Source organism: Ceratotherium simum, chromosome 38 (genome assembly GCF_057802395.1).
Source record: "Ceratotherium simum simum isolate JZ-2026a chromosome 38, ASM5780239v1, whole genome shotgun sequence".
Classification (NCBI taxonomy): Eukaryota; Metazoa; Chordata; class Mammalia; order Perissodactyla; family Rhinocerotidae; genus Ceratotherium; species Ceratotherium simum.
In genome coordinates this window covers 7,813,490-7,840,830 of record NC_141937.1, presented here as the reverse complement: position 1 = coordinate 7,840,830, position 27,341 = coordinate 7,813,490, and the positions used below count along the sequence as shown (strand labels likewise).

Genomic DNA, 27,341 nt, shown 5'->3' with positions numbered 1-27,341 from the left:
CTGGTCAAATAAAGCCAACGTGGGTTATTGAGAAAACTGAGAGTCCGAACACCTCCATTCGAGGTCAGTGCGTGTGGTGACCAAGGAGCACACGCTGCCCAGAGGGGCCTGGACCTGCTTTGAATGGCAGAGAGCCTTTGTCAGTTCCTGTTGGGCTCCAGGAAACGCTTTCCCTCATGTCAGGGAGGAGATGACTGTAACGAGCAGAGCTGTCTGCAGAGGCCAGGGAAGTGGGAGATGCCGTCACTGGAGGAGTTTACGGAGCAGCCGTGTGGCCATCCCACAGGGACAGCGAGGGAGCTCCAGCCTGGGCGAGAGCTGGACAGCCAGATGTGCAATTTCTCCAGCCTGGGATTCTCAGTGTGTCTGAACACGAGTCCTGAAATTGAGTTTCCCCTGTCAATCTGCAGGCTGTGCCTTCTCCTCACAGATGGCACAGCACCTGTGGTGAGTTGACCACACTTCCGTCCCCACCTCTCCCCTGTTAGGTGCTCCTCGTGAGCCTGTTTCGCCCCACTCACCCACAAAGAAGACGAGGACGAAGCTGGCCAGTGTCAGGGAAGACCCGCTGCTGATCATGGTGACCAGGAACCGGAAGAAAGGGTAGAGAAGCAGCGAGGCCCAGAACAACCAGTTCACGAGTGTCCAGGGCCGCCGTGGGGGCACCATGGGCGTTTCCGGGAAGGTGCCTGTCCTGTAGTACTCCTCCTGGAAGGCATCCTGGGGACAAAGAGGGGACCTCTCTCAGACATGACACCAGGCTTGGGCAGGCCTCTCCAGAGGCACATGGGGGCCACTGTGGCTCGGCAGAACTAGGGGTCTGCAGCACCTCACAGAAGGTGTCTTGCAGACACCTAATGTGTCTTCACAATACTGAGTTTGGCTGTCCCCTTCCCACAGTGACACCTGGAGAGGCAGGACTGCTGTAGCCCGGTTGCTCAGTCCAGGTATAGGACCTTGAGCTTAGTTAGGGGCCAGGTCAGCCGGGTCTGGTCCTAGGCCTGCTCCTTAGTACTCATCAACTGAGTACTCACCAGCTTAGTAGTCACCAACAGAGGTGACCAGCCTCTGAGGCCAGGCTGCCGGTCTGGAAGACGGGCAGTAGTCCTGTCCAGAACAGGTCGCTGGGAGAATGAAGTGAGACGATGCACTGAACCTGGCCCTCAGTGAACATCACAGAACAGAGTAGAAACCTGAGCCTTGGAGGAGGAGCGGGCAGAGCCGTGAGCTCGCCCCTGCACCCAACCCACGACACCGCCCCCCTGTCACCTCAGCACGCAGTTCACATGGATTCCCCACGGCACCCGGGCTGCACGCCAAGGCTGCACAATGACAACGGGCTGGGGGTGCTGCTCGGGGGAGGTGAGGCGCTCACGGAGGAGGCCGAGCCCGGGAGGACTCGGTGCCTGGCCCAGGCCAGCCACCAGCAGCATTGCTCTCTGGGCCTCCTTCCTTCCTCAGGATCAAGCAACTGTTGTAGGTGACCAGCGAGACAGCCAGAAGGTCAAGAGGTCCAGCCCTTACTTGTTGGGGCAGACTCTCTACCTGAAACCAAATACCAGAAATTCTGCTCATCCACGTCTAAATCTCCCAGCCTGTGTGTTGCTGAGTGGTTTGCAGGAAATTCACTCTCGGGCCCAACATCAGGCTCAGTGAGGTGCACAGGAAAGAACCGGGAAGCCCCCCAAGGGCCAGGCTCTTCAGCAGGTGGATGCGCAGCAGAGCCCCATCCCAGCTGGACTCGCCCACAGAGCTGCGGGACCCAGGAAAGGCCACAGCCGGGAGAGCTGCCGGGCTGGGCCGGGGGCGAGGGGCAACAAGGCCAGAGAGTGTGGCACCAGGATGACAGCAGCCTCCCAGGGCGGTCACAGCCGTGTGACGACGAGGGCTGAGAGCTGAACCTTATTGAATTCAGAGTCAGACAACCATGGGGAGTTTCCTCATTTCTTAACATCAGCAACTAATTCAAGTATTGTAAAAACATCCCCGGGGGCTGACAGCGTGTGTGCCAAAAACAACGCTGGGCCGCACCGGGCTGTTTGCAACCCATCTTAGCCTAGTAATGTCCCAGTTCTTGAAGGAGTCCAGTTTTCTGGAAAACGAGCTTCCATACACCTGAAACTTAGATGTTAAGTGCTGAATTTTTTCCTTTAACAACTTGAGATAGAAATGTCTAAAGTACATTACACTTTTCTTCTCTCCCAGTCAGGGGTTATGAATAATACAGTTTTTTGACCACTCAGAATCATTATTAAAATGAGTCCACAAACGGGCCATTTGGGCTGGATAACCTCTAACCCCTTCCCTGGGGATTCAGGAGCTCTGCACTGCAGCCCCTTCCCCAGCTGAGTCCAGACCTCCCTCCTTGTCTCTCTTCTTGGACAAAGGCTGAGGGGAGCCCGGAGGTTCTCAGGGGAAATCAAGTAATCAAGAAACTATAGGACAATCGACTCATGTGCCAGGTGCTCCCACCCTCAAGAACTGAGGCACACAGAGCCTGTCGCCTAAACAGATGACTTACAAGGAAGTGATGATGACATGTGGGATGCCCAAGAGATGGCACCTAACTCTGCCAAGGCCTCTCACTTTGCCTCCCTGCCAGAAATGTGGGTGATTTTTCTCATCCCAAGTGGGGGCCACCCGGAGCCTGATAACTGTGCAGTGGACTGAATGTGTCCCCACAGAATTCCTGTGTTGAAATGTACCGTACCCCCAGTGTGATGGTGTTAGGAGGTGGGGCCTCTGGGAGGTGATTAGATCATGAGGGTGGAGCCCTCATGAATGGGATTAGTGCCCTTATAAAAGGGACCCCCAGAGAGCTCCTTCACTCCCTCCATCTCGTGAGGACTCAGCAAGTGGGATGAGGGCCGTAACCAGACCCAACCATGTGGGCACCCCGATCTTGGACTCCCAGCCTCCAGACTGTGAGACATAAATTTCTGTTGTTTATAAGTCACCCAGTCTGTGGCACTTGGCTATAGAAGCCTGACTGGACTAAGCCAGGAGGTGATACTTTTATGCCTTTTTAAAAACAGCTTTATTGAGGCATCATTCACATACCATAAAATTCACTCATTTTAAAAATGGGCACGTTTTTTAAAATTCTTTTCCATAGTGGTCTTAAGCACCTTTTCCTATTGTAACATTACAGTGGGGGACCGATGATGCTTTTGCTGTCTTGTTTCTAGAAAGACATTTGCTAGGCCAAGACTGTTTATGTGCACCTCTAGCAAGAGGAACAAGCTCTCCCTTCTCTAGGAGTCAGCAGGATGCAGGACTTCTTATTCCCTGCACAGTTTTCTTTTTCTCTGGTTTGTTTAGAAAACTAAGTCTCACCCCAGGACCCCTCCCTGTTACCCAGCGACATGGCCGCTGTAGTAACTCTTGCTGGCCTTCCAGGCTTCCTGACTGTGACTTTGTTACTTTGCAGGGTGGGACGCGGAGGGCCTGTGGGGGGCCAGACTTCAGCTCCCACAGCGGGATGTTTGTGACCTCTCCTGGCTGGATAACTTCTTTTGTAATAAAGCCTGCCCTGCCAGGAGGGGACTTTGGTTATGATGCTTTAATTTTTCGTTTCCGTGTGTGATCATCACATGGCCTAAGTTGGAATTGAGAATAGTATTTGGTGAAAGGAGAGTTGGTTTGTTCCAGACAGAAACACCAACCCAAAAGTCAGAAGGAGGGTGAGATCCTGTTGGTGAATGCCCTGAGCGTACAGTCAGCAGCAGATGACCCAAGCCCCGGAGAGGAGGGTGCCAGAGGCCATGCTGTCTACACAGCCAGACCGGCTGGGCTTGCCCAACATTGGGCTTAGCAAAATAAAATTTCTCTTGTGGTCTTGGAGAAGAAAGGAGGGAGAGAGGGAAGAAAAGAGAAGGAAAAAGAAAAGAGACAAAAAGAAAGGGAGGGACAGAGAAGGAGCTGGCTCCTCTTTTGTCAGTGAGTCTGGCAGGGGAGATGGTGTCTGAGAACAGCCCTCCCCATATTCTCAGGTGGAGGCGTCCCAGCCTCCCTGGAGAGAAAAGACCTGGCCTCCAGCACCTGAAGCCAGAGCTCGGGCCTGAGAGTGGCCTTTGCAAAGGACTGTGCCTTGGGGCCAAGCCCCAGATCCTGCCACCCTTCCAAGGAGCAAAGAAACGATTGCCAGCTTGCAAAACCCTTAGTATAAGCAAAGAAATGATTGCCAGCTTGCAAAACCCTTAATTCTTATTCTTGAAGGCCAGTGCTTGTAAGTGCAGCCTTTCCCGCTGGCCCTGCACCCCACATTCCCAGCTCTGCACCCCACACAGAGCCACTCCGACCTTGGCCTCCGTGGACCCTGCACACCCACAAGACAGCCCAGAATGTCGCTTCTTTCACCCATATTTTAATTTGCACCATTAATGGCTAATTTCTCATCCCTTCAGCAGACTTCACCCTACAAGTTTAAGTTGTGTTAAGTTAGAAATGAAAAGTCAGAAATTGTTCAAAGCAGACAACTGAGAAACCATGAGGGCTCTGCGGACAGTGGTTCTGGGATTGTAGGTTCAACCTGAGATGGAGTGCATTTGGCAGCTGCCTGTGTCCCCAAGGAGATCATGTGAGGGTCATGTCACACCCTCTATAGCAAACAGGGGTCCCAAACCCTGACATGTAATAAACGTGTGCGTTTTCTAAATGCTCAACTTGTTCCACTTAAAGGATGGCCCTGTTTTCAGAGATGACACCCTTCCTATTTTTGCGAGTGTTTAAATGGCAGTGGTAGATTTCTTTTTATTTGTGTCCCTGCTTGAACAGAATACCATGTTGGCACACCCCTGTTGGCTGCCCACCACTCCCTCCCACATTTTGCAGAAACTTACTTGGCCGTGAAATTGAACTGGGAACTGCCCTAAAACCCCAAGCTCAAAGCCAACAGAGTTGTCTTTGGACACCGTACATCTAAAAGATGATGATTAAAACAGAGCCCTGCTTCAACAAGCTTGGTGGGGCACCAAGATTTTTGGCACGGAAAGCCCCGGACACATCTAGTCTCCTGACACAGAAAGGGTAGGATGCATATCGTTCTTTGATATGTACTCTCATTTCCTCTTGGTGGCACTGCTGACCACTTCCACTTACTGGTCAGTGGTTGTCCCCCAAGGGAAAAGGCCAGCCTCAAAGGTCTGTTCACAGACGCAGGGAACTGGGCTGTCGTCCCAGCCGCCGTGTGGAGAAGAGACCTGGCCCCCGGCACCTGGCTCTGCTTACGGAGCTGGAAGATGTGGGCAAATTACATCATTCTCTGGACCTTAATTTCCTCGTCACTAACATAAGAGCTTTGAACTGTGGCTGTTTGAGGAACTCTCCCAAATTGAACGTTATCATTTTAATGCAAACATAGTTGAGAGAAAAACATTCTGAGACTTTATCTAGAAGGAAAGGGGCCTCTTTGCTAAAAGCCCAAGGAGGCCCGGTTTACACCATGACCACAGTTCTCACGCCTGGACAGAGGAAAGAAAGGGCAGATCGAGAAAAATCTCCTTTGCTTTGATAGTTTGGGGCCTGCATTTGTTGTAGATTTGTTTATGTGGCTCTTTATGAAAGGATTCATTTCTTGGGCCTTTTCTTGGCACATTTTTCTTTGTGCTAACAGTGACATTTTTTATACCGCCTCAATGATGAAACTAGAAAACAGCACAAGGAAAATGCTGCCTCGTGCAGGAAACCAGAGGGAAAGAATTTATATTGTTTTGTGTTTCTCTGTCTGTGCATCAGCACAGAACCTCGATAACTTGGCATCTGCTGTTAAAAAGCGTCAGGCAGTGCGTTTCCAAACACGAGTCCTCAGACCGTCTGCGTCAGAAGCAGCTTCCTAGAAATACACATTTCTAGGTTCCACTTCAGGCCTACTCAGTAGGAATCTCTGAGGCTGAGGCCTAGGCATCTGGACAGTTGCAGCTCTGGTCACAGGTAAACGTCGCTCTTTAAGAGGAGTCTGAGAGCTATGCCCATAACCCAGCCGGAAAAGAGACCAAAATGGCCAACTCAGAGTGGCATTTCAAAGGCATCATTGGAAAAACACTTCCTTGGGAAGACAGGAGCCACTTCTTGCTAAGAGAATATCAGGATCTTGATTCCAAAAACAGCATATTTATAAGAGCGTCTGTACTTAATTTGATGGCGGTAACTTGGAAGACTTTTGGACCGAAATCCTAACAGATTCTCAAAGGCAAGATTAAAACTCTTATTCAACTGGAGCGGAGGTCTCATAAAGTTCTGTGTGATTATCTTCTCTTCAGGGATGGGGAGAAAAAGCAAATGTCAGCCAGTCTATTCATGGAATTTGATGAAAGGAAATTAGAATTCTGCCAAATGTGTCTGATTCTAGATAATGCACTGGTTTGGGCTTAAAACGTATGATGGATCAGAAATAAGTTTTTACTGGGTAGTGAGACCTGGTCATAAAAATGGAGAGAAACCAATGAAAGATAAGGCCCTGCTCAGAGGAAGGAAAGAGAAAGTGGGGGTCCCTGGGGAGCTGGAGCACAGACAGGAGGGGGGCACTGCAGCAGATCAAACCCAGCCAAGGTGGAGCCTTGTGGGCTTCATCCTGCTTGTGCCCGTGATGTTTTGAGACCCCACATGTGAACAAATGGTGGACCCAGAAGCCATCAAGACCATCTGCCTGGCTAAAGAGAACACCACACCTTCAAGAATATTTTGCTTTAGGACCAGAGACAGGAAAATAGACACAGCTGTTGGGGCCATTACTTCCTTTCTGTCCACTACACCCATGAACTAGTTCCATTCTTTCTCTGAAGCGCCCGTAAAAAATAATTTGCCCTGTTCTTTTTCCTCTTGCCAAGTAGAGCGGCAGCTCCAGGACTGCCGATAACTGGGGTGTGAGATCTCGCCCAATGGAAGAAGGCTTGCCGCCCCTCTCAGTTCCCAAAGGCCCCCACACTGCACCCACAGCTGCCACCAGAAGTGGATCCGTGAGCCCCTGCAGGGCCGCCCCCACTGCACTGACCTTCTCCTGGTAGAGTTTGTGGAGCCAGGCTGAACACTTGTCCTCATCTTCCGGGACTTCTTCTAGAGGAATCCGCCTGCAAAGCAGAGAGCAGCTACTGGGAGGAGGGCAATGCCAGGCGTCCCAAACCTGATTTCAAAATAGTGCTTGCCATCTTTGGCTTCTGTTTAGGGAGCGGCAATCATGTGGATGTGAAGAGGGTAATTCAGTTGATAGAAAGGGGGGAAATCTATGTCCACCATGTTGCAGTCATGGCCCAGGAAGGAACGAGCCAGGGCCCTTTCAGTGACTCAGACAGAGACTTGGTCAGGAGAGGACACTGGCCTCTTTCCGTCCTCCCTGCCACTTTACAGAAAGGCTCCAGACACCTGACGTTTGCCTCTCAGTAGAAAACAAGGCCTCCGTTTCCACATGAGATACTCCCACATACACAGAATCTGTGTAGGACATAATATGCTGGAACTTGTCCCAGCCAGGCAACAACGCTAATGGCAAAGTATCTCCCATTGCATGATTCCTTTGGCCTTGTGGGCAGTCTTGAGGCCGACTTTCTGCAAGGGTTTTGCTGAGTAAAAGGATGTGTATCTTGGAGAACTAATGTTCCTCCTAGACAGGAGAAACCAGGCTCTGTGGCTCAGACCCTCGGCTCACGAGTGGGAGATAGAAATTCCGGGGGACTCTGGGCTGGTGCTGTCAGGGCTGAAGGCTCCATCACTTGCAAACAGCCTATGCCGAACGAGAGGAGAAGTCACTGGGCCATGTTTCCTGTTCCATAGATATTTCTATTTGTTTTCAGGTTGCTGGCTTTTGTGATTTCACAAAATGCATGGCATGTTCATTTACTTGATTTTTTCCATGTAAATTTCTGCATCCATCATGATTTTCTGTGGGTCATTTCATTCCCCCCTCTGGCCCAATGACTTACTAATAGACATTTTTAGAAGTTTTCCATCTCACTATAGCCTGTTAAGAGAGTAAACTGTGGAATTTTGTCTTATAACAGGCAGTATTATACAGAGCTAAGTTTTTCACATAAGTAAAAATTACCCTGTAAGCTCGCACATATTCTTCCACAAATAGTCCACTTCTTTGCTGTTTCTGATCTACTCTGGTTTGCAAACCAGATCTCTAAATGTGTTTCTTGAAAAGAGTTAGAAAGCCTGCCTACTATTTCTTTACTTGGATAGTGGGAGTTTAGGCGATTTTGCTTTTTTCAATAACATATTTGACGTTATTGCCACATACAGAGTGTTCTAGAACACTTGGCTAATCTCCAGTAGTGGGCACTTCAGATCATCTTGGTTGGCCTTTGGGGGAGACAACCTCCCGCACAAGAAGCCAGTGCCATCCCTGAGCCCCGTCACGTTGGGTTTTAATGTGTGAATCACATTTGTGTTTTACTGTCTGCAGCGTCTTTCACTTGTTTCCCGCTAATCTCAATGACATTGCAGAAGACTAGGGTCAGACCCATTCTATACGTCTTGTGAAAGTGTTTTCAATAAAATCGTAATAGCTTGGAATATAACACATAAGTGAGGTACCACTAAAATGTTCTCCATTTGCTTCTAGACGGCCTTATAAATTATATATGCTCTTATCTCTGTATATTTCTATGTAGCTGACAAATCCTCCAAGAAAAGGGGTCAATAAAATCATCTTGTCACACTCAGTCTCAAAATGATTGTGTAAAATATTGTTTTCCATTTGTCCAACCTGAGCTCCGTGATAAGGATGATGGTGAGAGAGAATCAGGAAGTAGCTGGGAGGAAAGGAGGCTTCCCCTGATTATGTGCAACAGTGTGCCTGTCTGTCTGGAGTTCATAATATAACTACAGACTGTGAACAAGTTCAATTCAATACAGACTGCAGACAAGAAAATATTACATAGATTTCCCTGGAAGAAGGTCCGTAGGTCATTTGTGATTTATTTACTTTGAAGCCGGCCCTCTCTTTTCTGGAAAGGAAATGGAGCCAACTTACCTAACATATAAATCTGCGTGATATTTCTTTCCATTTAGGACTCCCAGCAGTGTTGGATTTTCATTATTTCTGAAATTGAGTGTACAGTCATATACAGCTGAAACTATAAAAAATAAAACAAATACAAAGCAGTATAGAGCGTGTGAACCCAAATTTGTTTTGTAAATACACACATTGGAAAACAATAATCAAATTGCTAGCTGGTTATCTTGGAATGAGGACGTTACTGGTTTCTTCTTCATGCTTGCTCTGTTGTCCAAATGGTCTACACTGGACACATTTTGTAATCAGAAAAGCACACTACCACTTAGTAATGGGAAACCGAGTTATGACTGAGGTCAGACCAGTTTAAAGTAATACTGCAGTGTCCCATTGAGATGACTACAACAAATGCAAATATTTAAACAAATAGCAATAGTAAGATGAAGCAATCTGGAGAATACTCTCTGAGGATGTGTCTGACTTACGGCTGCATGACCATTCTATGCACATTTTTTCCTCTAGAAAATAAGACAGCTACAAAACTAGAATAAGATACTGGAAACTTCTTAAGGAATTGAACTATAGTCCGTTGAAACATGGCTGAGGAACAAACAAGAATCTGTGATTTTAATAGGTCTACTGACTGGTGGGTTAACCTGTCAATATATTCAAAGTGATGTCAGAAGTCACTGTCGCAGCCCCAGGACCTGGCCCATGCCCGATAAATGCTCATTGGGTGGCAGGCTGGCAGGATGCATGAATGAACAGTGAGTGAACAGCAGTGTAGAAATGCCGAGTGGAAACAGATGGCCTCTTCCTGCCACGTCAGGGAGACAGGGCTGAACGGTAGAAAGAACAGGAGTTTTGGAGTCAGCCTGGGTGCAAAACCCAGGCCACCTTTTCCCAACCACGGGATCTTCTCTTGGACATGCCGCTCAGCCTCCCTGAGCCCAGTTCTCCGGGAGAACGGGACTCCTGATGCCTCCGTCCCACGGTTGCTAGATGACGAATGTCAGCAGGTCCCACGGGCCTGGCCCCTTGTCTGTGCTCAATAGACTGTGAGCCTGGTACTTTACTGAGAGCTTTGCATATGTGCAATTACTATTAATAAAGTGCATCGGAGGATGAGAGGAGGGTAGAAAGTCATTTGGTCCGGCTGTGAATATGAAGAACCAAGATTCGAAAATAAGGAAAAAAAATCACCGTCCATGTGGGGTCCACAGGTGGTGCTCTGACAGCTCAAGTGCATCTTAGCCAAGGGGAATCCCTCCTGTTGGCCTGCACAAGTGCCTGGGGGTAGCCACTCCCTGACCCAGCAACCGAGACCACTCTCCCATCCTCCTCGGGGCTGGAGATTGACTATCCTCCCTGGTGGGGAGAGGCGTCACCGACCGGAAAAATCTGGCTTGTGGAAAATAACCCCATGTTTGTTATATTTTCCAGGCATTTTAAACTTAAAATTACCCCTAGTAAAGGGCATTCAGCCAATATTTGATTAAATGTTCATTATGTGCCAGACCTGACGCTAAGTCCTGCACATATTCCTCGTTTAACCCTCCTTGCAACCCTAAGAAGTTTCCTGCAGGAGCAAGCTTAGGATCAGAGGTGAGGTGACTTGCCCAGGCTCACACAGCCAGTGAGGGAGGAGCCGGCCCCCATGGCTGGGTCTCCTGACTCTCTGACTCTGCCGGATGGCCAAAATGGAAGCAACTTGTGTCTGGGAGGTCAGAGGAGGGATAAGCAACAGGTGGGCATCCTTGGCCCTGGTTGCTGGGGTCAGGCGTGCAGACAGGGGCAGCTATAGACAGGTCCTAGTCCTTAGAGCAAATCCAGAATAAAACGTGTTCGTAGAGGACAGCTGGTGCCCCTCGGTGACGTGGTTCCTCTTGGAGGCCGGGGCCGTGGAGAGGGAGTGCCCAGGCGGCCATGCCTGGGAGGCCCTTGGTTCTGCTAAACCCCAGTAAGCTACCAAGTCTCCAGAACCCGCTTCTCCTCCCTCTCCCCGGGAGTGACGCTGGATGCTCGGGTGCTGTGAGGAGCAGAAATGGTGGTGTCTGTGGGTGGCGCATGTGGCACGGGGCCAGCAAGGAGCAGTCAGGAAACGTGGTGACCAGGAGAAGGTGGGGCAGGAAGGAAGCGATGAGAAGCTGGGTGAGAGGAAACGAGTCCACCAGGTAATGGGACAAAGGTCAGAGCCGGGACATGGGGAGCGGCCAGGGCACGGCGGCAGGCTGCGGGGACGGATGAAAAGCGAGGCAGGCTGGGGGAGGGGGCGCGGATGGGGTTCTTAAACCCCCACTGCAGTGGCTGCGGAAGTGGGGCCTCGGTTAAAAACGCAGATTCAGGGCCCCATCGCTGCAGAGGTCCCAACAGGAGGCCTGGGTGGGGCTGCGTCTGCACAGGTCCTGCCAGACCCCAGGTGTGGGCAACACCACAGGAGACCCCTCGCCGTCCACACCCGCACTATCTAACCCAGATCCCCGACGCAGGCCTGGGAGGAGCTGGGGCCCCGTGCCCTTGGCCTCACAGGTCGATGGGAGAACCACCGGCCAGGCCAAGGGGAGAAGGCCACGTGGCGACAGGAGCCAGGTGACCGGTGGCCCGTCTCTCCCTCCACGACTGCACCCAGCCTCTCCCCCCACACAGCCTGGCACCAGGAGGACTAAGGAAGGCCTGAGCCAGCCCTGGAGCAGGGCGTGGCCCTTCCCGCCCCCTTTGGAGCCGAGGGACAAGGGAAGTGGGTCTGTCTGAACCCAAGGGATGGGGACTAGAAAGAAGACAGAGCAATTGTGACCAGAGGCCGGAGAGAAGTTGGGGTTGCTACTTTCACCCAAACTCAGAGGGTCAGCTCAGACAGATGACAAGGTCACAGAGGTCATCATCTGGAGGCAGCTGGTGCCAAGAGATGGGCAAGAAATGCCAAACAAAAACAAAACAACAACAACAACCTGGGCTACCCCGGGGAGGGGGCGGTGTGGGCCAGGCTGAACCCAGGTGAGGACCCTGGGCATCCACACGGGCCCCACAGCCCTGCAGTACCGGGACTGAGCAGTAGAGGGCAGTGTTAGCTCAGCCTGTGTGTGTGTAAGTGTGTGACTGTGGAGTGTGTGTGTGAATGTGTGTGTGAGAGAGAGCGGGCAGTGGCCGAACCTCTGATGCCAGGTGTGCACGTGCCATCCTCTGTCCCCTCCTAGCTCCTAGCCACAGTCACTGGGAAGCATAGCCAAGGACAAAGCTATTTGTATCGGGGGTGCTGGGGTTTGGTTTTCCTTGCTGCAGTGGGGAGGCCGGGGACCCCGGGATCTTCCTTACCTACATTTCTCAAACTCCTCACGGTGACGGCGAAGCCCTTAGTGCGCGGCAGCAGGTGGTACTTGAGGCTGGGCAGCCCCTTGGCCTGAGCCACCTGCATGCTGATCTGGTGCTTCTTCTCTGTGAAGCGGGTGCCCTCACAGTGAATCAGGAACTGGAAGGGACAGGGTGGTGGTCACCCAGGGTCCTACAGTCACACACAGCCCTCCCTCACACACAGCCTTATGGCCACACTCATGCCCAGGGTCACACACGCCATCCATCCCATAGTCACACGCCGTCCCCCTTCATACACTGCAGTCACACACGGTCCTACAGGAGCCCTTAGGGAATGGCCAGAGCAAGGATGGCCCGGCAGCTGGGTGGGGCCCAGAGGCCCGCCTTCCTCTGCTCATGGCTCTGCGCATGGACCTCTTGCTGCCCAGTGTCTCGTGTGTTCAAGGTTCTCATGAGCTTTGGAGACAAAGGGTTTACCATTTGAGGATACTTAGAAAGAAGAGGAGAGAGTGTGTGTGTGTGTGTGTGTGTGAGATGAGAGCATCCTGTGTGTATATGAGTGAGTGTGACAAGAGTATCCTGAGTGTGAGTGTGTGTTTGACAAGAGCATCTTGAGTGTGAGTGTGTTTGACAAGAGCATCCTGAGTGTATATGTGTGTGTGACAAGAGCATCCTGAGTGTGAATGAGTGAGTGTGACAACAGCATCCTGAGTGTGAATGTGTGTGAGTGTAAGAAGAGCATCCTGAGTGTGTGTGTGAGTGACAGGAGCTTCCTTAGGATTTCTGTCTGCACCAGTAAGCCCAGAGACAGGATGAAGGCAGCGTGCGCGCAGTGGGGGAGGCCGTGGGCAGGCCGGCAGGGCGGCGGGAGGCGTGTCAGGCTGTTCCGGGGGCTGTGCATCGGGGCTGGTGTGGTGCGGGTGTGGTGAGGCTGCTCTGGGCCTTACGTACAAAATACTTCTCTGGGTAATCCCGGAGGTGCAGCAAGCTCTGCGAGACGGTCTTGCGGTCTTGCTCCCACTTGCGCGTGCAGAAGACCATCTCCGTGAAGTACCACATCCAGCCGATTATGGGGACGTAGGCCAGCTCCTTCTTGGCCAGGACTTTGGAGCCCTGCAACAGAGAAGGGGGCCGGGGTGTCCGTGAAAGGGATAATGGGGCTGTCTCCCGTGGCTCTTGGAGATGTTACTAGAAAAAGAAAATGTGCACTCCAAAGGCTGAAGGGGACAGTTCTGGAACACAGTGAAGCAAGAAGCCACTGACCCCAGAGCCTCCCCACCTGGAGGTCAAGGTTGTGCTAACTCCGTCCTGTGTTGGGGTGTGGAGGGAGGGGCCTGGGCCTCAATGGGGGAGGGCAGGCACCAGCAAGAGTCAGGAACATTTGAGGGTCTCGGGGATGCTCGGGTCGTCCTCCAAGGGTCTCCAGGTGGTCACCATCACTTCTCCTCACTAAGCCCATCATGCAGTTGGTAACGCCGTTTACCAAACTGTTCCCCTAGATCTCACTCAATCCAGACTTGCTGGCTCTGCAGGCAGGGGAGACATTACGACCAGGAGACGGGACCCAGAGGATTCTCTGGATTGTACGGCTGGGAAATGGTGGAGTTGGGAGTGAAACAGATCACCAGCTCCCATTGGGAACTCTCCACCCATCCCCTCACCAGCTCAGCTCTAAGGCTGAAAGTGGTGCCTGGGCATCTGCCAGAGATGGCCCGAGGCTGCTCCAGATGCAAGGATTTGGCCCACCAGCAGGCTGGGCCCCTAACCAGCTGTGCCAGGCTACACAGCCTACGCTAGACTGGGAACGACCAGGGATTCAGTCGGGTGGAGGGGGCTGGGGAGACACCAAAACAGCTTTTGATCTAGTGGGTCTGGGTTCTATATCTGTCACCCTTAATTTTGGAATTGGCCAGGACGCTCCTTGAAATAGCCATCATCAGTCAATTAACGGCACAGATGCCACAGGCTGTAATGTGGACGGTCAGGGCAGCCTTAGCTGATCCCCTAGTGACTAGGGTTGGGTTATGCCCCTGAACCCAGGAGGCCCAGAGGCAAGAAGAGCGATGTGTCGGCAAGGCCATCTCTCCTCTCTTCCTCGACAACCAAGAAGCTACAGCTCGGCAGAGGGGCAATCAGCCGTGTCCCCTGACCCACCCGTGGAGACCCCAGAATGGCATGAACGGCCACTTCTTCCTTTACCTTTAAAAAACAACAAAGAAAGAAAAGTACAGACACCTTTGAGCTTAGTCTCCGTGTTTTGATGGGTGTTTTTTTGTTTCTCCCACAAATCCAACACTCAAACTCTCTTGCAGAGAACTGAGCCACAAAATTGGAGGCCTTGGGCCAGCCCAGTGGCATAGTGGTTAAGTTCACGTGCTCCACTTCGGTGGCCCAGGGTTCTCAGGTTCGGATCCTGGGCATGGACCTACACACCGCTCATCAAGCCATGCTGTGATAGCATCCCACATACAAAATAGAGGAAGATTGGCATGTATGTTAGCTCAGCGACAGTCTTCCTCAAGCAAAAAGAGGAAGATTGGCAACAGATGTTAGCTCAGGGCCAATCTTCCTCACCAAAAAAAAAAAAAACCAAAAAAAATCAGAGGCCCACCCCCGGAGGACCCGGAGGCGAGTCCCTGTGGGTCAGAGGACTCCCTGTGCATGGGAGGAGGGCTTACCATGTGCCACAGGCTATGCACTTTATATAAATCCCGTTCAAGTATAAACCAACAGGAATAGGCACCCATTGTACAGATGATCAAACTGAGGCTCAGAGATGTTAACTAACTTGCCCAGAATCACACAGCTAACAGTGGGAGAAGCTGAGCATTTAGGCCAGGTTGTCTGTTGGAGGCCAATGTCCATGATAAACGTTAATGAACATCAAATCCCTCGGCCAGACGCTGGCCGCTTACCCAACAGCCATTTCCCCTCCTCTTTCATTACAGACTCTCCATTTTGTTCCAAAGGCAACATGCTCAGGCTTGGGGGTGACCATGAGGGATGCCAGCCCAGCTCAGGGTTCCCCTGGACCCCTCAGCTTAGTGTGGGCATATGACCCAGTTCTGACCAAGGTGACTCAGAGGTCCTCTGGGGATGCATATGTCCTGGGGCTTCTGGGGAAGATACTGCTCCCTGAGAAAAAGAGACAGCCTGGAGGCCCGGCCGGTTTCCCTGCCATGAACACGGTTGCTCAATGTGTCACAGCTTTGACTGTCATGTGGGGACCCTCAGACAACAGCCTAGAATGCCGAGGCCACTGGGGACACTGCGCCAACCCAGGAGGCATCTGGCTGCAGCCCTGCTATTGTCTGAGGTAACGGAACGTCTTCATGGCTGAAGCCACTGGAATCAGGGTTTCTGAACCTCTCGAGCTGACCACGGCCTCGAGAAGTCCAGAGCATCAGTCACGTTACTGTTAAAAATCTCTCTAGATTCAGCTTCTTTCTTTTCAACATGGAGTTACTTTATAGTCCTAAGAGGGTGAACTAATTATCCTGCCTCCTGCTTTCTCATGCTATAAATGAGAAGGAAATGCCTGTCACTCAGAAGCATGACAGATTGCCTGGGCATCACCACTCTCCCCATAGGAGCCATTTAAAAGCCCATCCACTCTGTGTCCACTGGCGGGTCCAGGCGTGGGAGGCCCCCTCCCCCAGACGCTCCTCCTGTCAGCGGGGATGTGCTCATGTTCCCTGCTACCTGTGTTTCAGTCCCCTCTCTACTCACAGCCTCTAAAATGAAAACAAAAATCTTCACCGATGAACTCAACTTATCTTCTTGGTAGGTTAGGACTATTTTTAAAAATTTTATATTCCTGAACTCATTCCAAAAATAATTCGTGGCAATATGAAGGAGTTGTGAAAGGTGATCCGATGGATGGCCAAGAGGTGGACCATGTGCTAAAGTAGCAGCCTTGGGTCTGGGAAGGCGAGTGGTCCCCTGCAGTCAGTCACAGCTGCTTTCGGGGGAGAAGTCCTCTCAGGGGTACTTCCTATTAATGGTTCCATCCCACAAGAACCCAGAGGGTCTTAGTGCTTGGCCTTGGATGGCCTGCTGCTAAAAGGACATGGCAACTTTGGCAGTGACGTGGGATCCATGTGTAGACCAAAGGAGGGGACCTCAAGAGTCTACGTGTCCATCGCTGTCTTACCGTGTTAGATGGAGCACTGAAAACCATTCAGATGTCCCACAGTAGAACAGTTGGATGAATTATGGCTTATATGCTACACCGTACAGTGCGTAATGTAATACTCAGGAGCAGGAATCAGCAAACTGTAGCCCGAGGGCCAAATCTGCTCTGCTACCTGTTTTTATAAATAAAGTTTTATTGGAACACAGCCACTCCTTCATGTAAGCATTGCCTATGGCTGTTTTCAGGCTGCAACGGCTGAGCTGAATAGTTGTGACAGAGGCTAGTGGTCCCCAAAGCCTAAAATATTCACTATCTGGCCAGGTACAGACAAAGTTTGTCACCCTTTGATTTAGAGCCACTAATATTTGTTTTCTATGAATAGTTAGCGGCTGGGGAAATGCTTATTATATAATACTGAATTTTTAAAAGATCTGGAATCAAAGCTGAGTCTACAGTCTGATTATGACTGTATGAAAAAAAGTAAAAACAGAAAAATAATGGTAGCTATAGCTGGGTGGTCAGATTAGGAGTGACTTTTTAATTTTGTTAGATTTTCCTGCTTTTTATCAGGAGGATATTTTGCAGTGTCCCTCTAATGATGCCACTTTTAAGAAGTGGTTGACGTCAGCACATTTTTGACCATTTGCTTCTGGAACATAAGTGAGGCTCTGGATCAAAACCAGCATGTTCGTTTTTGATGATCAAAAGGAACAGAGGAGACATTTCTGTGTTTATGTTGAATTAATACATCTTTCAACCTTAGAATTCGGGGTATCATCAATAGGCCTAGGCCTTGATGTTGATCATGTTTACTTGATATAAGAAATGTTTTAAAACATTAAAGGAGAAACTTTTATCTTTCAAATCAAAGAAACTTTACTCGATTTCCTTTCCTTGGCAGGGACAATAGGACTTTGTGGGAAGCTGTGGAATCAGACAGTCCTGGTTTTAACCAGGCTCTACCATGGCCCAGCTATGTGACTTCGGTCAAGATACTTAGCCTTCCTGAGCCTCAATTTTTCCTGGCTATATTATGAGGAAAGTAATACTTACCTCAAAGTGTTGCTGTACAGATTTAATAACATATGGAAACATATACAAAAAGCATAGAGTTGAGAACCTGATACACAGGGGTTGAATAATGTAGCTATTAATACCACCACGAGTCAGCACAGTGGCTGAATGTCTCTTTTAGGTTACGTTTATCAAAGTACTCCCTCATAGGCACAGTGCTAAGAGATTTCAGGCGTTAACTCATTTATGACCGAGAGCCTGGAAACTTACTATTCAAATATGCTCACAGTCCTCCAGGAAACTCAATATGCTATCGATACCATGACTCTCCCAGGCCAAGCAAAGGTTTCCATGTGCAGATGGTCCATGCCTTTAGAGAGAATGTACAAGAAAATAAACCAATTTCGTTGATTCTGAGTTTATTTTGAAGGTGGACTTGAGGGGATTTACTGATGAGTTCGACTTATGAACAGACCCATCTAGACACAAGCGTATCCAGAAAATAAAAAATGCTCATAGGCAGCACAGAGCAATTCACAGATGCAAGGGGCTGGGATGTACTGCCTGGTCATTTTCCAGTCGCTGTAGGGAGTCGCTGTCATATATCACATTCTACAGTTAAGTTTATGAAACTTTTGAGCATGTGTGTGTGTGTGAGAGAGAGAGAGCGAGAGAAATTGAGAATTATCACAGCTGCCCAGTCAGTCTAATCAAGCAGCCCATAATCATAGTCGGGACCACCCAGTTGCTCAGGGAAGCAGCCAGCCCCCTGAATCCCAAAGTTAGCACCTCCAGCCAACTGGTCAAGCCCTGTGCAGAGACCATCTGGTGCTAGAAAGAACTGCCTTAGGATGCACTGAGATCTGGTGATTCCAACCCTAAATTGTGTGGCTCTCGCCTCATGTCTCTCAGCTCCACAGCCTCAGTGGTGAAAAATGAGCAGAATCAGGACTTTCTAGTTAAGGTTTTTCTCCCCCATGGCTATCAGCCAATTGATAAGATGAAAATATTGTGTTGATGCTGGGTTTGTAGGATGGTTAGAACCAGTAGGGCATCCTGTGTAGTCACCTTTCCATGAAGCCCCCACCTCCTCTAACCACTCCGTAGGGACCAGTAGAGAACACAATTAGGGACTGAGACTCGTCAGCAAGATGGTCCCTGGTCAAGGTGGTGTTTGCATAAATATCTCTTCCCAGCTTCCCAACATACGACCGTTCCTGAAGGTTTACCAGTATGGTCACCAGTTACTCATTTGGGTTCACCCAAGGTCATTTATTTCTACTAAATATATAAAATACCTGAATGGGGTATCGTAAATGGAACTTTGAAAACAAGTAAGACCTTCATAATAAGCAGGCTAAAACATCCACATTTTAACCCTTTGAATTTTTTCTTCACTATGAGCTAGAGACACAGTTGCCAATGTTTAAGATTAGTGGAGACCAGCCATGCTGTCCGGCCGCATCACGATAGAAGACTAGCAAGTCAACCAGCAGCTCACTCTCTATTTTGGTGTGTGAACTTTAACCTCAAAACGGTTCTGTCCATGCAACAGGTATTTGTTAAATACCTCCTTTGTGCCATGCGCTGGGGGCACAAAGATGGATATAACTATCCATGGCCTTGAGGTCTCAAAGTCTAGTGGGAAGAGAGAAGCAGAAAGCTAGAAATTTCTATGTTACTTCTGCCACAAAATTCTTCAAATAAATTGTTGAACAGAATGCTCTCCAGCAAAAGAGATGGGTGCAAGAAAGGAAAGATGAGACTAGCGTGTGTCTCTGAAATCTAAGTCTCTAGCCTCAGTAAAATGCAAGAGATAAGACTGGAGTTCAAAATAACGAACCAGGGGTGTCTGTGTGTATGCGTGTGGGTGTGTGTGTATCAAAAGGTGAGAGAGGCAATTTGTGCCAACTAGGGTAACACACATGTGGCCTCATTCTGCTTACATTGCATTCCTTTCTTCCTTCTCTGATGCTAAAGAGGAAAATGCTAGGACTTTACACTTGCAGAAAAATCTCAAGAGAGTCCCCAGACAAAATGAACACTGTTCCACGATTAGTCACAGCCACGGGAGAAATGCACACAACAAACATGAAACAAAAGCTCTCTCTGAGAATTCCTCCCTCTTACACTGGAAAGAAACATATGTCATTTGTCCAAGTCGAGCAGAATGCTCAGAGCTCTTTGGCTCCTGGCCATGTCTTCCCCCACTTGGCCGCATCCCTCCCTTTACCAAGCCCTGAACTGTTCTTGGTGTGACTGGTGTGCACACGTGGAGTAGGAGGAGGAAGGGCACTGGGGACAAATGCAGAGGTTCTTGGATGTGGGGTATGTGACTCAGGTCCGTGGGATCAGGGCTCCAGGACAAAACAGAGGAGTGAGGAGCTCGCTGCACGAGGCCCGGTGCCCACTTCCCAGGCGCAGACCCTCATGGCCCTTCCCCAGCCTCTGCTCTGAAAGGCCAGGCTGAGTCCTTCCAAGGCGGGCAGACAGGGAGACAGAGCAGGAGGATTCCAGGGGCGGGGGTGGGGGAAGACGATTCTGCAAGGGCAGAAGGTAAAGGGAGCTATTTCCTTGTGCCCAGCACCTTCCACATGTGGGTGTTTGGTAAACAGTGAAGGAAGCACAGGAAGATGGGGGCAGGAAAGGGCCCTGAGCAGGTAGCAGATGGACGTGACGCTGAGCGAGCAGTCACGGGGCAATGCGGAGTCAGCTCCCAGAGCCAACACCTCGGGCTTGCGCAGCTGCTGAGGGCTGCATGAGGCGGAGGGAGAAGCTGAGTGGCATCGCTGCCATAAGCAGGCCTGGATTTACACTCGGTCGGTGTGATCCTACTTGAGCTTGTTAAAGACATTGCCAGACGATTCTGGTCAATAAAAAAGAAGACCTTGGTATGTCATCTCGGGACTACGCTTTTAAAAATAAAGCGCATGCTAACATTTCCAGGAATGGATTCAGTTACGGACTCAAGGTGCGGCTGCACTTCCCATGAGCGGCTGACTTCGTCCTCGGCCAGCGGCTCACCTGGCTGCCTGAGTTGTAAGGGATTTCACCTCGCCACCATTCTCTCGGGCTCCTTGTCTGTATAATCCAGATCCCAGCACACCTGGCCTAACTGCTGAATACTCAGAGGAAAAAGGGGCGTCCCTGCCTGCTCTGGAGAGCAGTGTGGACAGAGCTGCTGATTAACCGGGGAGTAGGGGGTCGGGGGAGCCTTTCCTACACGTCCTCGTGATCCGGGCGTTGAGGGTGGTGCAAAGCTGCCCCATCAACTGACAAACCACAGCTGCAGGTGTATCAGCTGGAAAGGAAAACATAAAACCCTTCTCCACATCTAGATGCTTCTAATCTCTCTGCAGCCCAAGGGAACTTGGCATGGATGTATGAAGGAACCGGGATAAAGGCGGATGCAACAATGCTTTGTACCGCACGAAAATGATGGGACGTTCAGTTGCCCAGGATCCAGTGCAGGAGCAGCTGATTAAACCCCAGTTAGTAAAACATTTGATTTCTCTTCTGTCCTCCACACTGTATCCTACTTTTCATAATGAGAAAACATAAATGAAGGGAAACTAATTAGAGTCAAGGAAACTAATAATTATTGCACACCAACTTTGTGCCAGGCACTTGAACTGGATATTTCACTATATTCATTAAACCTTTACATCTATTCATTAAACCCTGACGTCTATTCATTATATCCTATCTATTCATTAAACCCTGACACCACCAGGAAATGGGAATTATTAACTGAGGTTAAGAAAAGTCAGATAACCTTCCCCAGGTCACAGAGCTGGTCAACTCAAGAGCCAGGGTTCAAGTCTGCACCTGTGGGACTCTAAGCCATTGATTGGGTTTTTTTGTTTTTTGTTGTTTTTTTTTACGTACAACATCTATTTCTCCCCTGCTACTTTATCAGAGAACTGTTCTGCAGTAAGTAGAGGGAAAAAGAAATTTTTCTTAATACGTGAGCACAGAAGGCATAGATTCATCTTTCAGAGCATCCACTGTTTTGCTAAGTTTTACATGTTTGAAAATAAAACACAGGGAACCTACAATTTGGGGGAATGTTACCATGGATGGAGGTTTATAGGAAACAACATTCACGTGGACTTTCTAAACAAATCTGCATTGCCATTTTTCCTGCTGAAAAATTTTAGTTAGAAAAGTGAGCCTTTTATCATCAAACTTTAAGAAATGTTGGTTTTCAGCTATGTGTGATCTTTCACAGAAAGAATCGTATTAAATGTTAATAACCACAGCCCAGGACCATGGCGACTGGTCACATCCTGGCAAAATTAAGTCAGAACACCCACAGTTTGGGTTTGGTTCTTGTTTCAGCTCCTGAGTGACTTACTAGGGTTTTATGACGTCTGTGAGTCGTCTTACTGAGGGCCGTGCAGACCACTACCTCTGCCCAGGCGAGGACAGCCAAACAGCAGCATCGACGCCCAGACCTTGCTTTCTGATTTGGTTCAGTAACTCCAAAATCACCCCACAATGACCTTGAGACACAGAGCTGGTGGCCAGTGAAATGAGGCTGTGTGGGAGGGCGACTGGGTACACTTGGCCCCACCCACACTGGGGAGGGTCTGTCTGCACAGCCCAGGACCATGGCGACTGGTCACATCCTCACCGAGTGGGCGCCTCACTCTTGACCTCCCTCAGGCCCCTTCCCACCTCCCTTCCTTGCCTCCTAAGTATCCCTTCCCCTAGATCTCTCATCCCCTCCTAAAATCATGCCATTCTCCAAGGCCTGCTTCCAATGTCATCACCATCTGGAAGGCTCCTCTACCCCTGGGAGCCAGCATTCAGTGTGCTGGCAAGCACCGAAATGTTATACCAGCTGTTAAAATACTGAAATTCTTCCCTACAGGTTGGTCAACAGAGCCGCCCCAAACACCAAAACTCACCCCCCTGGACCTCCAGCTCCTCCCCTGGACCTCCAGGACCCAAATGAAGGGGTGACACTCAGAATGACAGAGGACTCCCAGGATGCTGCCGGGTCTGAGGTTAAACACACTGGGTACCACCCCTACCTGCCCACACCTGCTGCCCCAAGTGAGCACGTCCACCCTTTATTGTGGCTCTCTTCAGCCCCCTGCGTTGTGTGGCAGATATGTACATCCCTTTCTTACCTTTCTTTATTTATTATAATGGAGGGCAAGGACTGTATCTTTCAACCTGTCTTTGTATTTCCATAGCACCCACACAGTCTTCTCCATAAAATATACACAATACATTTGTGTTGGATAAATATTTTGAAGATGCGTCAATTGCTACTGTCATCATCATACGTCCTCATGTTTAGAAGGCAGCACGGAGCTGTGTGAGTGACATTGGACAGAGTGCCCTCTGCACAGGAATAATAATTTCTACTTTCTTCCTTCTACTTCTCCCTGTACGAAGGAATGCAACAGAAATTCAGTCTGTTTTCAGGCTGAGCCATAATATAGCCCCTAAATAATATTCACTAAATGGAAAACGTGAGGTCTGAGACTAAAAGTCATGCTCTGGTGTGGCAGGCAGCCTGTACGCTGGCCCCAAGGATCCTCAGCTCCTGGCATTCACGCAGTCGTGTAGCCCACCCCGCTTCCCTGGAGTGTGGGCTGGGCTCATCGACTCACTTCTAACAAATAGAATCCAACACAAGTGATGGAGGCCAAGTTTCGGTAACAAAAAGGCTCTGTCTTCTGCCTTGGGTGCCTCTCTCGCGTTGCTCACCCTGGGGGACCCCAGCTGCCAGGTCCAGGGGAAACCTGAGAGGAGGCCCCAGCTGGAGGGATCAGGCTTGGCAATAAACACAGCGATGAGCATGGAGGCAGATCGCCCGCCCGGTGAGCCTTCAGATGACACCACCACCCCAGCCAGTGGCTTCACTGCAACCTCCTGAGAGACCCCTGCCGGGTCCCCCAGCTGAGCTGCTCCTGGGCCCCAGACCACACAAACTGAGATAATACGTGTTTGTTGTTTTAAGCCACTATGTTTGGGGGCTTGTCATGCTGCCATAGATAACCAGTAAATCTGGCTTCTTCAAAAGCCTGAAGAAAAATCTCCCAGCTGGCCTCCAGGTTAACCTCCGAGTCACCCCACCCAGCAGATAAATACCCACAGTATCATCTCCCATTTATGGAGCACTGACCAGGGGCCTCGCGCTGCTCAACGACCCAGCAAACATGATCTCAGGTAACCTTCTGGGGCCACTGGAAGTAGCACATACATCTTTTACTGGGGCCAAAAGGTAAGTCAACAGGCACCTGAAATGTTGAAGCCTGACTCTTTGCATTGCACACTCTGGTGTGTCCTGTGTTTAGTGACTTCAAAGGTCACACTCATCCCCAGGGACGAAAGAGTCTGTATATTCCTCGAAGATCATAACCAGAGCCTTTGGCGCCCCGGCCCATGCCATGAAATGCCAGCTCCGAGGGGAACCTGAGCCTCTGGGAACAGGCCATCAGAATGACCACACGGGGCCTCAGACGCTTATAAAACGTTGAAAGCCTCTTTTTCCTTTTTTAAGAGAATCCCACCACCTTCCCCGCCAAAACCAATTTCACATTTAATAACCCCACTCTCAAGAATTTCTGCAAATTTTACTTGCTCCTGTTTAAACTCTCTTCCTCTTGCGCTGTTACCTGTGAGGATGAAAAATGCCCAGTCAGGAACCTTCCACATGTCCATTCTTCTCTAAAAAGCAGTCTCCTCAGACTCCAGAGGGTCTCAACATCATGTGTTATTTTAAACAAGAGATGAGTTGGGTGATTTTCTTTTGAAGGTCGTTTAAGACGAAAGGTGCTACTGAACAATTACCGTAACCAGGTGCTGTTTCGCATCCTTTCAAGGGGAGTGGGAAGGATGGGTCACTGTGGAAAGAGGGCAGGGGCTCATCTGGCATCGTGCCCTCCAACTGGACCTCAGCGGCTTGAGGAGACACGTGTAGATGGTAAGCTGTTCCCTGTACGTAGGGAGGACATTCCCCCTGGAGAACACGGTCTGGCAGCTTCCACGTGAGCTGGCCCAAGTCCCCTTGAAGGTCACTGACACCCTCCCCCATCCTCTCCTGAAGGCGCCCCCTCTCTGCCAGCATGTGGCTTCATCAGCATCTGTACAGCCGCACTGTTTCTCCAGTGCGTGGAGGAAGGGGAACATGTTCCCCTCCTGCCCCCTCTCCACCCTCCCTCCAGTGCTGGGGGGAACTCAGGGGCTCTAGGAAGCACTTTAGCAAGAATCCAGATGACCTGAAGGCCCCCCCTGAGCCAGGTCCTCAAATTCCAGTGAGGATGGGAGATGCAGCAGCCCTGGCTGAGGTTCTGAGACCTGCCTACTTCACCGCTAGATAGAGTCTCCTAAAACTCCTAAACTCCTAAAAACAGTCTCAGAATAAAGTGGCAATGCTCCTACCCCTTTACATGCAACGTTAGTTGTTTGGTCTTTAATAGTAATAAATGAAATCTGATAAATATGGTGTTCATTTAAGAAATAAGGTTGGAGATGAAGAGTCCCCATGTTGTTGGCAGGATGGGCGTTCTGTTTAATAACTTCCAGGTCATCAGCACCTTTACTGTTGTGTTCAGAGTTGTAAGGCCATCACGGATTTCAGTCTCCCATGGTAAAACCCTAAATGGTGCTGAGATGGAGTTACCACTCAATGAGAGCCTCTGCCTCTCTGTCCTGGGTCCCCTCTCCAGTCCTGGGTCCCCCCTCTCAGTCCTAGGTCCCCTCTCAGTCCTGGGTCTGCTCTCAGTCCTGGGTCCCCTATCCACGTTACTCTCCTCCAAGCACATTGCAGGAGGCTGCCTGTCTGTGCCTGTCTCCCCATTGCTGCTGACTCTGGACATCACTGCGCTTATGTGAGCCTCTCTGTTCGTGCCTCTGCTTCCTTAGCCCCCGCTGTCTCCATCCCCGACCCGATGAAGGTATTGAGAGCCTTTGCTCCTCAGAATGAGCCCTGCACAGACCACGAGCCAGGAGGGAACTAGAAGCCTGGTCCCTGCCTGCAGTTGGCCCTGGTCATTTTCTGACGGAAGGTTCCAGGGCCCCATCTCTGGAGCAGATCTTGAGCCACTGGGGCCTCCACAGCTTTTCCTCCCAGCACTTTCCAGGGAGAAAGAGCAGAGCCCTGAAGTCAGACTTACTAGTTACTATCCTGGGGCAAATTGTTTACCCTAACTGAAGCTCTGGGAGTATATTTATAAAGTGTAAATAATAACAATATCATAAGGACTAGAAATAGCATAAACATGGTGAATGGCACTCAGAAAGAGCTCGTGCTCATGAAACTACCCATGGGTACAACCACGGGAACTGGAAAGTACCTCCAAGTCCAGAAGACTTGTTGCTGTACCACAGGGACTCCAGCCCCCAAACTATACGTGTTTTCACATTCTGAGCACGAACATCACCAAAAGCTACGTGAGAAGCGTGGAAAATCACCAGCTATCCCTAAACTACACTTGGGTACCAGTGTTCCAGGAGACACTGGCATGTGAGGAAGTCTAGCTCTGAGGCGGCAGAACTGGTGTTCTAGTCGTCAGGATGCAGAGACACCAGGCGCCCTTTCTCCCACAACAGAAGAAGAACCCTATCATTAGTCACTGTATCCACGACAGGGTCAGGATTATGTTTTAAGGGATAGTCTCCTCTCAGAGAGAATAAAACCACAAAGGTATAGCTGAGATCTCTCCCCACGGGCTCTAAAACTTCTAGGTAGATACTGGGATTTTGGTTTTGTTCCTGAAAATATATTTGAACATCACACGTGCGTGCACAGATATCAAGTCAGTCCTGGAAGAATAAATAAGAAAACAAGGAGAAAATGGTTGGCAGGAGGGCCTGTCGCTTTCCTAAAAACCCTTTCAGGGCGTTCACCTCCAGGCAATCCAGTTTTCTAGAAGCCTTAAGGTAGCAATAGTGATTTAACACACTGTTTCTGTCTCTTGAAAAACTGCTCAAGACCTTAGTTGCCTTTTGGTTGATTAACTGCACAATAACGAGTGTCATTTGTCCTAAAGACATTAATGGGACTTGTTTCTAAGCACATTTCCTTCTTTATGCTTTTGTCCCAAATTTAAAAATGCATAGATGCTTAAAAGCTTATAAAAATGTGTCCCAAGGGTCTCCCCAAACAGGCAGAGTCAACAGGACTCAAGTGTCGTCGTCAAAGACTCTGAGACTCCGCGAGCTCATCGGGGACTGGACACAATGGGGATCAGACCCACAGAGTCTTGCAGTCCCGTCCTCTCTCCATAGTCTTCACTCTTGTACGCTCTGAATGCTATGGTTTTGTCTACCTGGGCCACCAAAAACAATATGATGTGAACAGCACCCCGTCTGTCTGTGGGGGTTGTTGCCAGGTACAAAACATGATCCCCAAGTTCCGGTGCAAGCTGTCACAGCCTTCCCTCACCCCGGGCCAATGCATGTCATGATGCCTGTTGGAATATCTGAGCCCCGACCTGATTCAGTTATCTGATATGGGCTCAGCCCTTACACACTTCGACATGTTAAAGATGACAAAAGTCAACCGGGGAGACCGGGTCCCAAAGGCTGCAAGAAGTCAAGCTAGTTGGAGAAAAACAGAATTTCATATTTATTCTGAATTCTGCAGTTCCAACTCTCTCGCTTAGGAATTCAACTTTCTTAAGCCCACAAAGATGAAAATTCAGAGGTGAATTCTGCCTGATAGCCAGGGAAGCAGGAGAGCACAGAGATTAAGAATATGAAGTGGCCTCAAACTAGACAAGTTCAAATCCACATCTACTTAATAGCTGTGTGACCCTGAGCAGATTATTTAAACTCAGATTTTTTTTCTTTGGTGAAGAACATTTGCCCTGAGCTAATATCTGTTGCCCATCTTCCTCTCTTTTTCTTTTGCTTGAGGAAGATTGTCCCTGAGCTAACATCTGTGCCAGTCTTCCTCTATTTTGTATG

At 49.7% G+C, this 27,341-nt stretch overlaps 1 protein-coding gene across 6 annotated transcripts in view; it reads right to left on the bottom strand.

The window, feature by feature from the left end:
- The window catches only part of AGPAT4 (1-acylglycerol-3-phosphate O-acyltransferase 4), a 123,039-nt gene that overhangs the window by 2,859 nt on the left and 92,839 nt on the right, over nucleotides 1-27,341 (bottom strand). For all 6 annotated transcript variants that reach the window (XM_087425058.1, XM_087425061.1, XM_087425060.1 and 3 more), the window contains 5 exons: nucleotides 13,214-13,375; nucleotides 12,266-12,419; nucleotides 8,972-9,074; nucleotides 6,992-7,067; nucleotides 522-720 (listed from right to left, as the gene is read on the bottom strand). In XM_087425058.1, coding sequence (XP_087281184.1) covers nucleotides 522-720; nucleotides 6,992-7,067; nucleotides 8,972-9,074; nucleotides 12,266-12,419; nucleotides 13,214-13,375 — 694 coding nt within the window. The remainder of the gene's footprint in view (nucleotides 1-521; nucleotides 721-6,991; nucleotides 7,068-8,971; nucleotides 9,075-12,265; nucleotides 12,420-13,213; nucleotides 13,376-27,341) is intronic.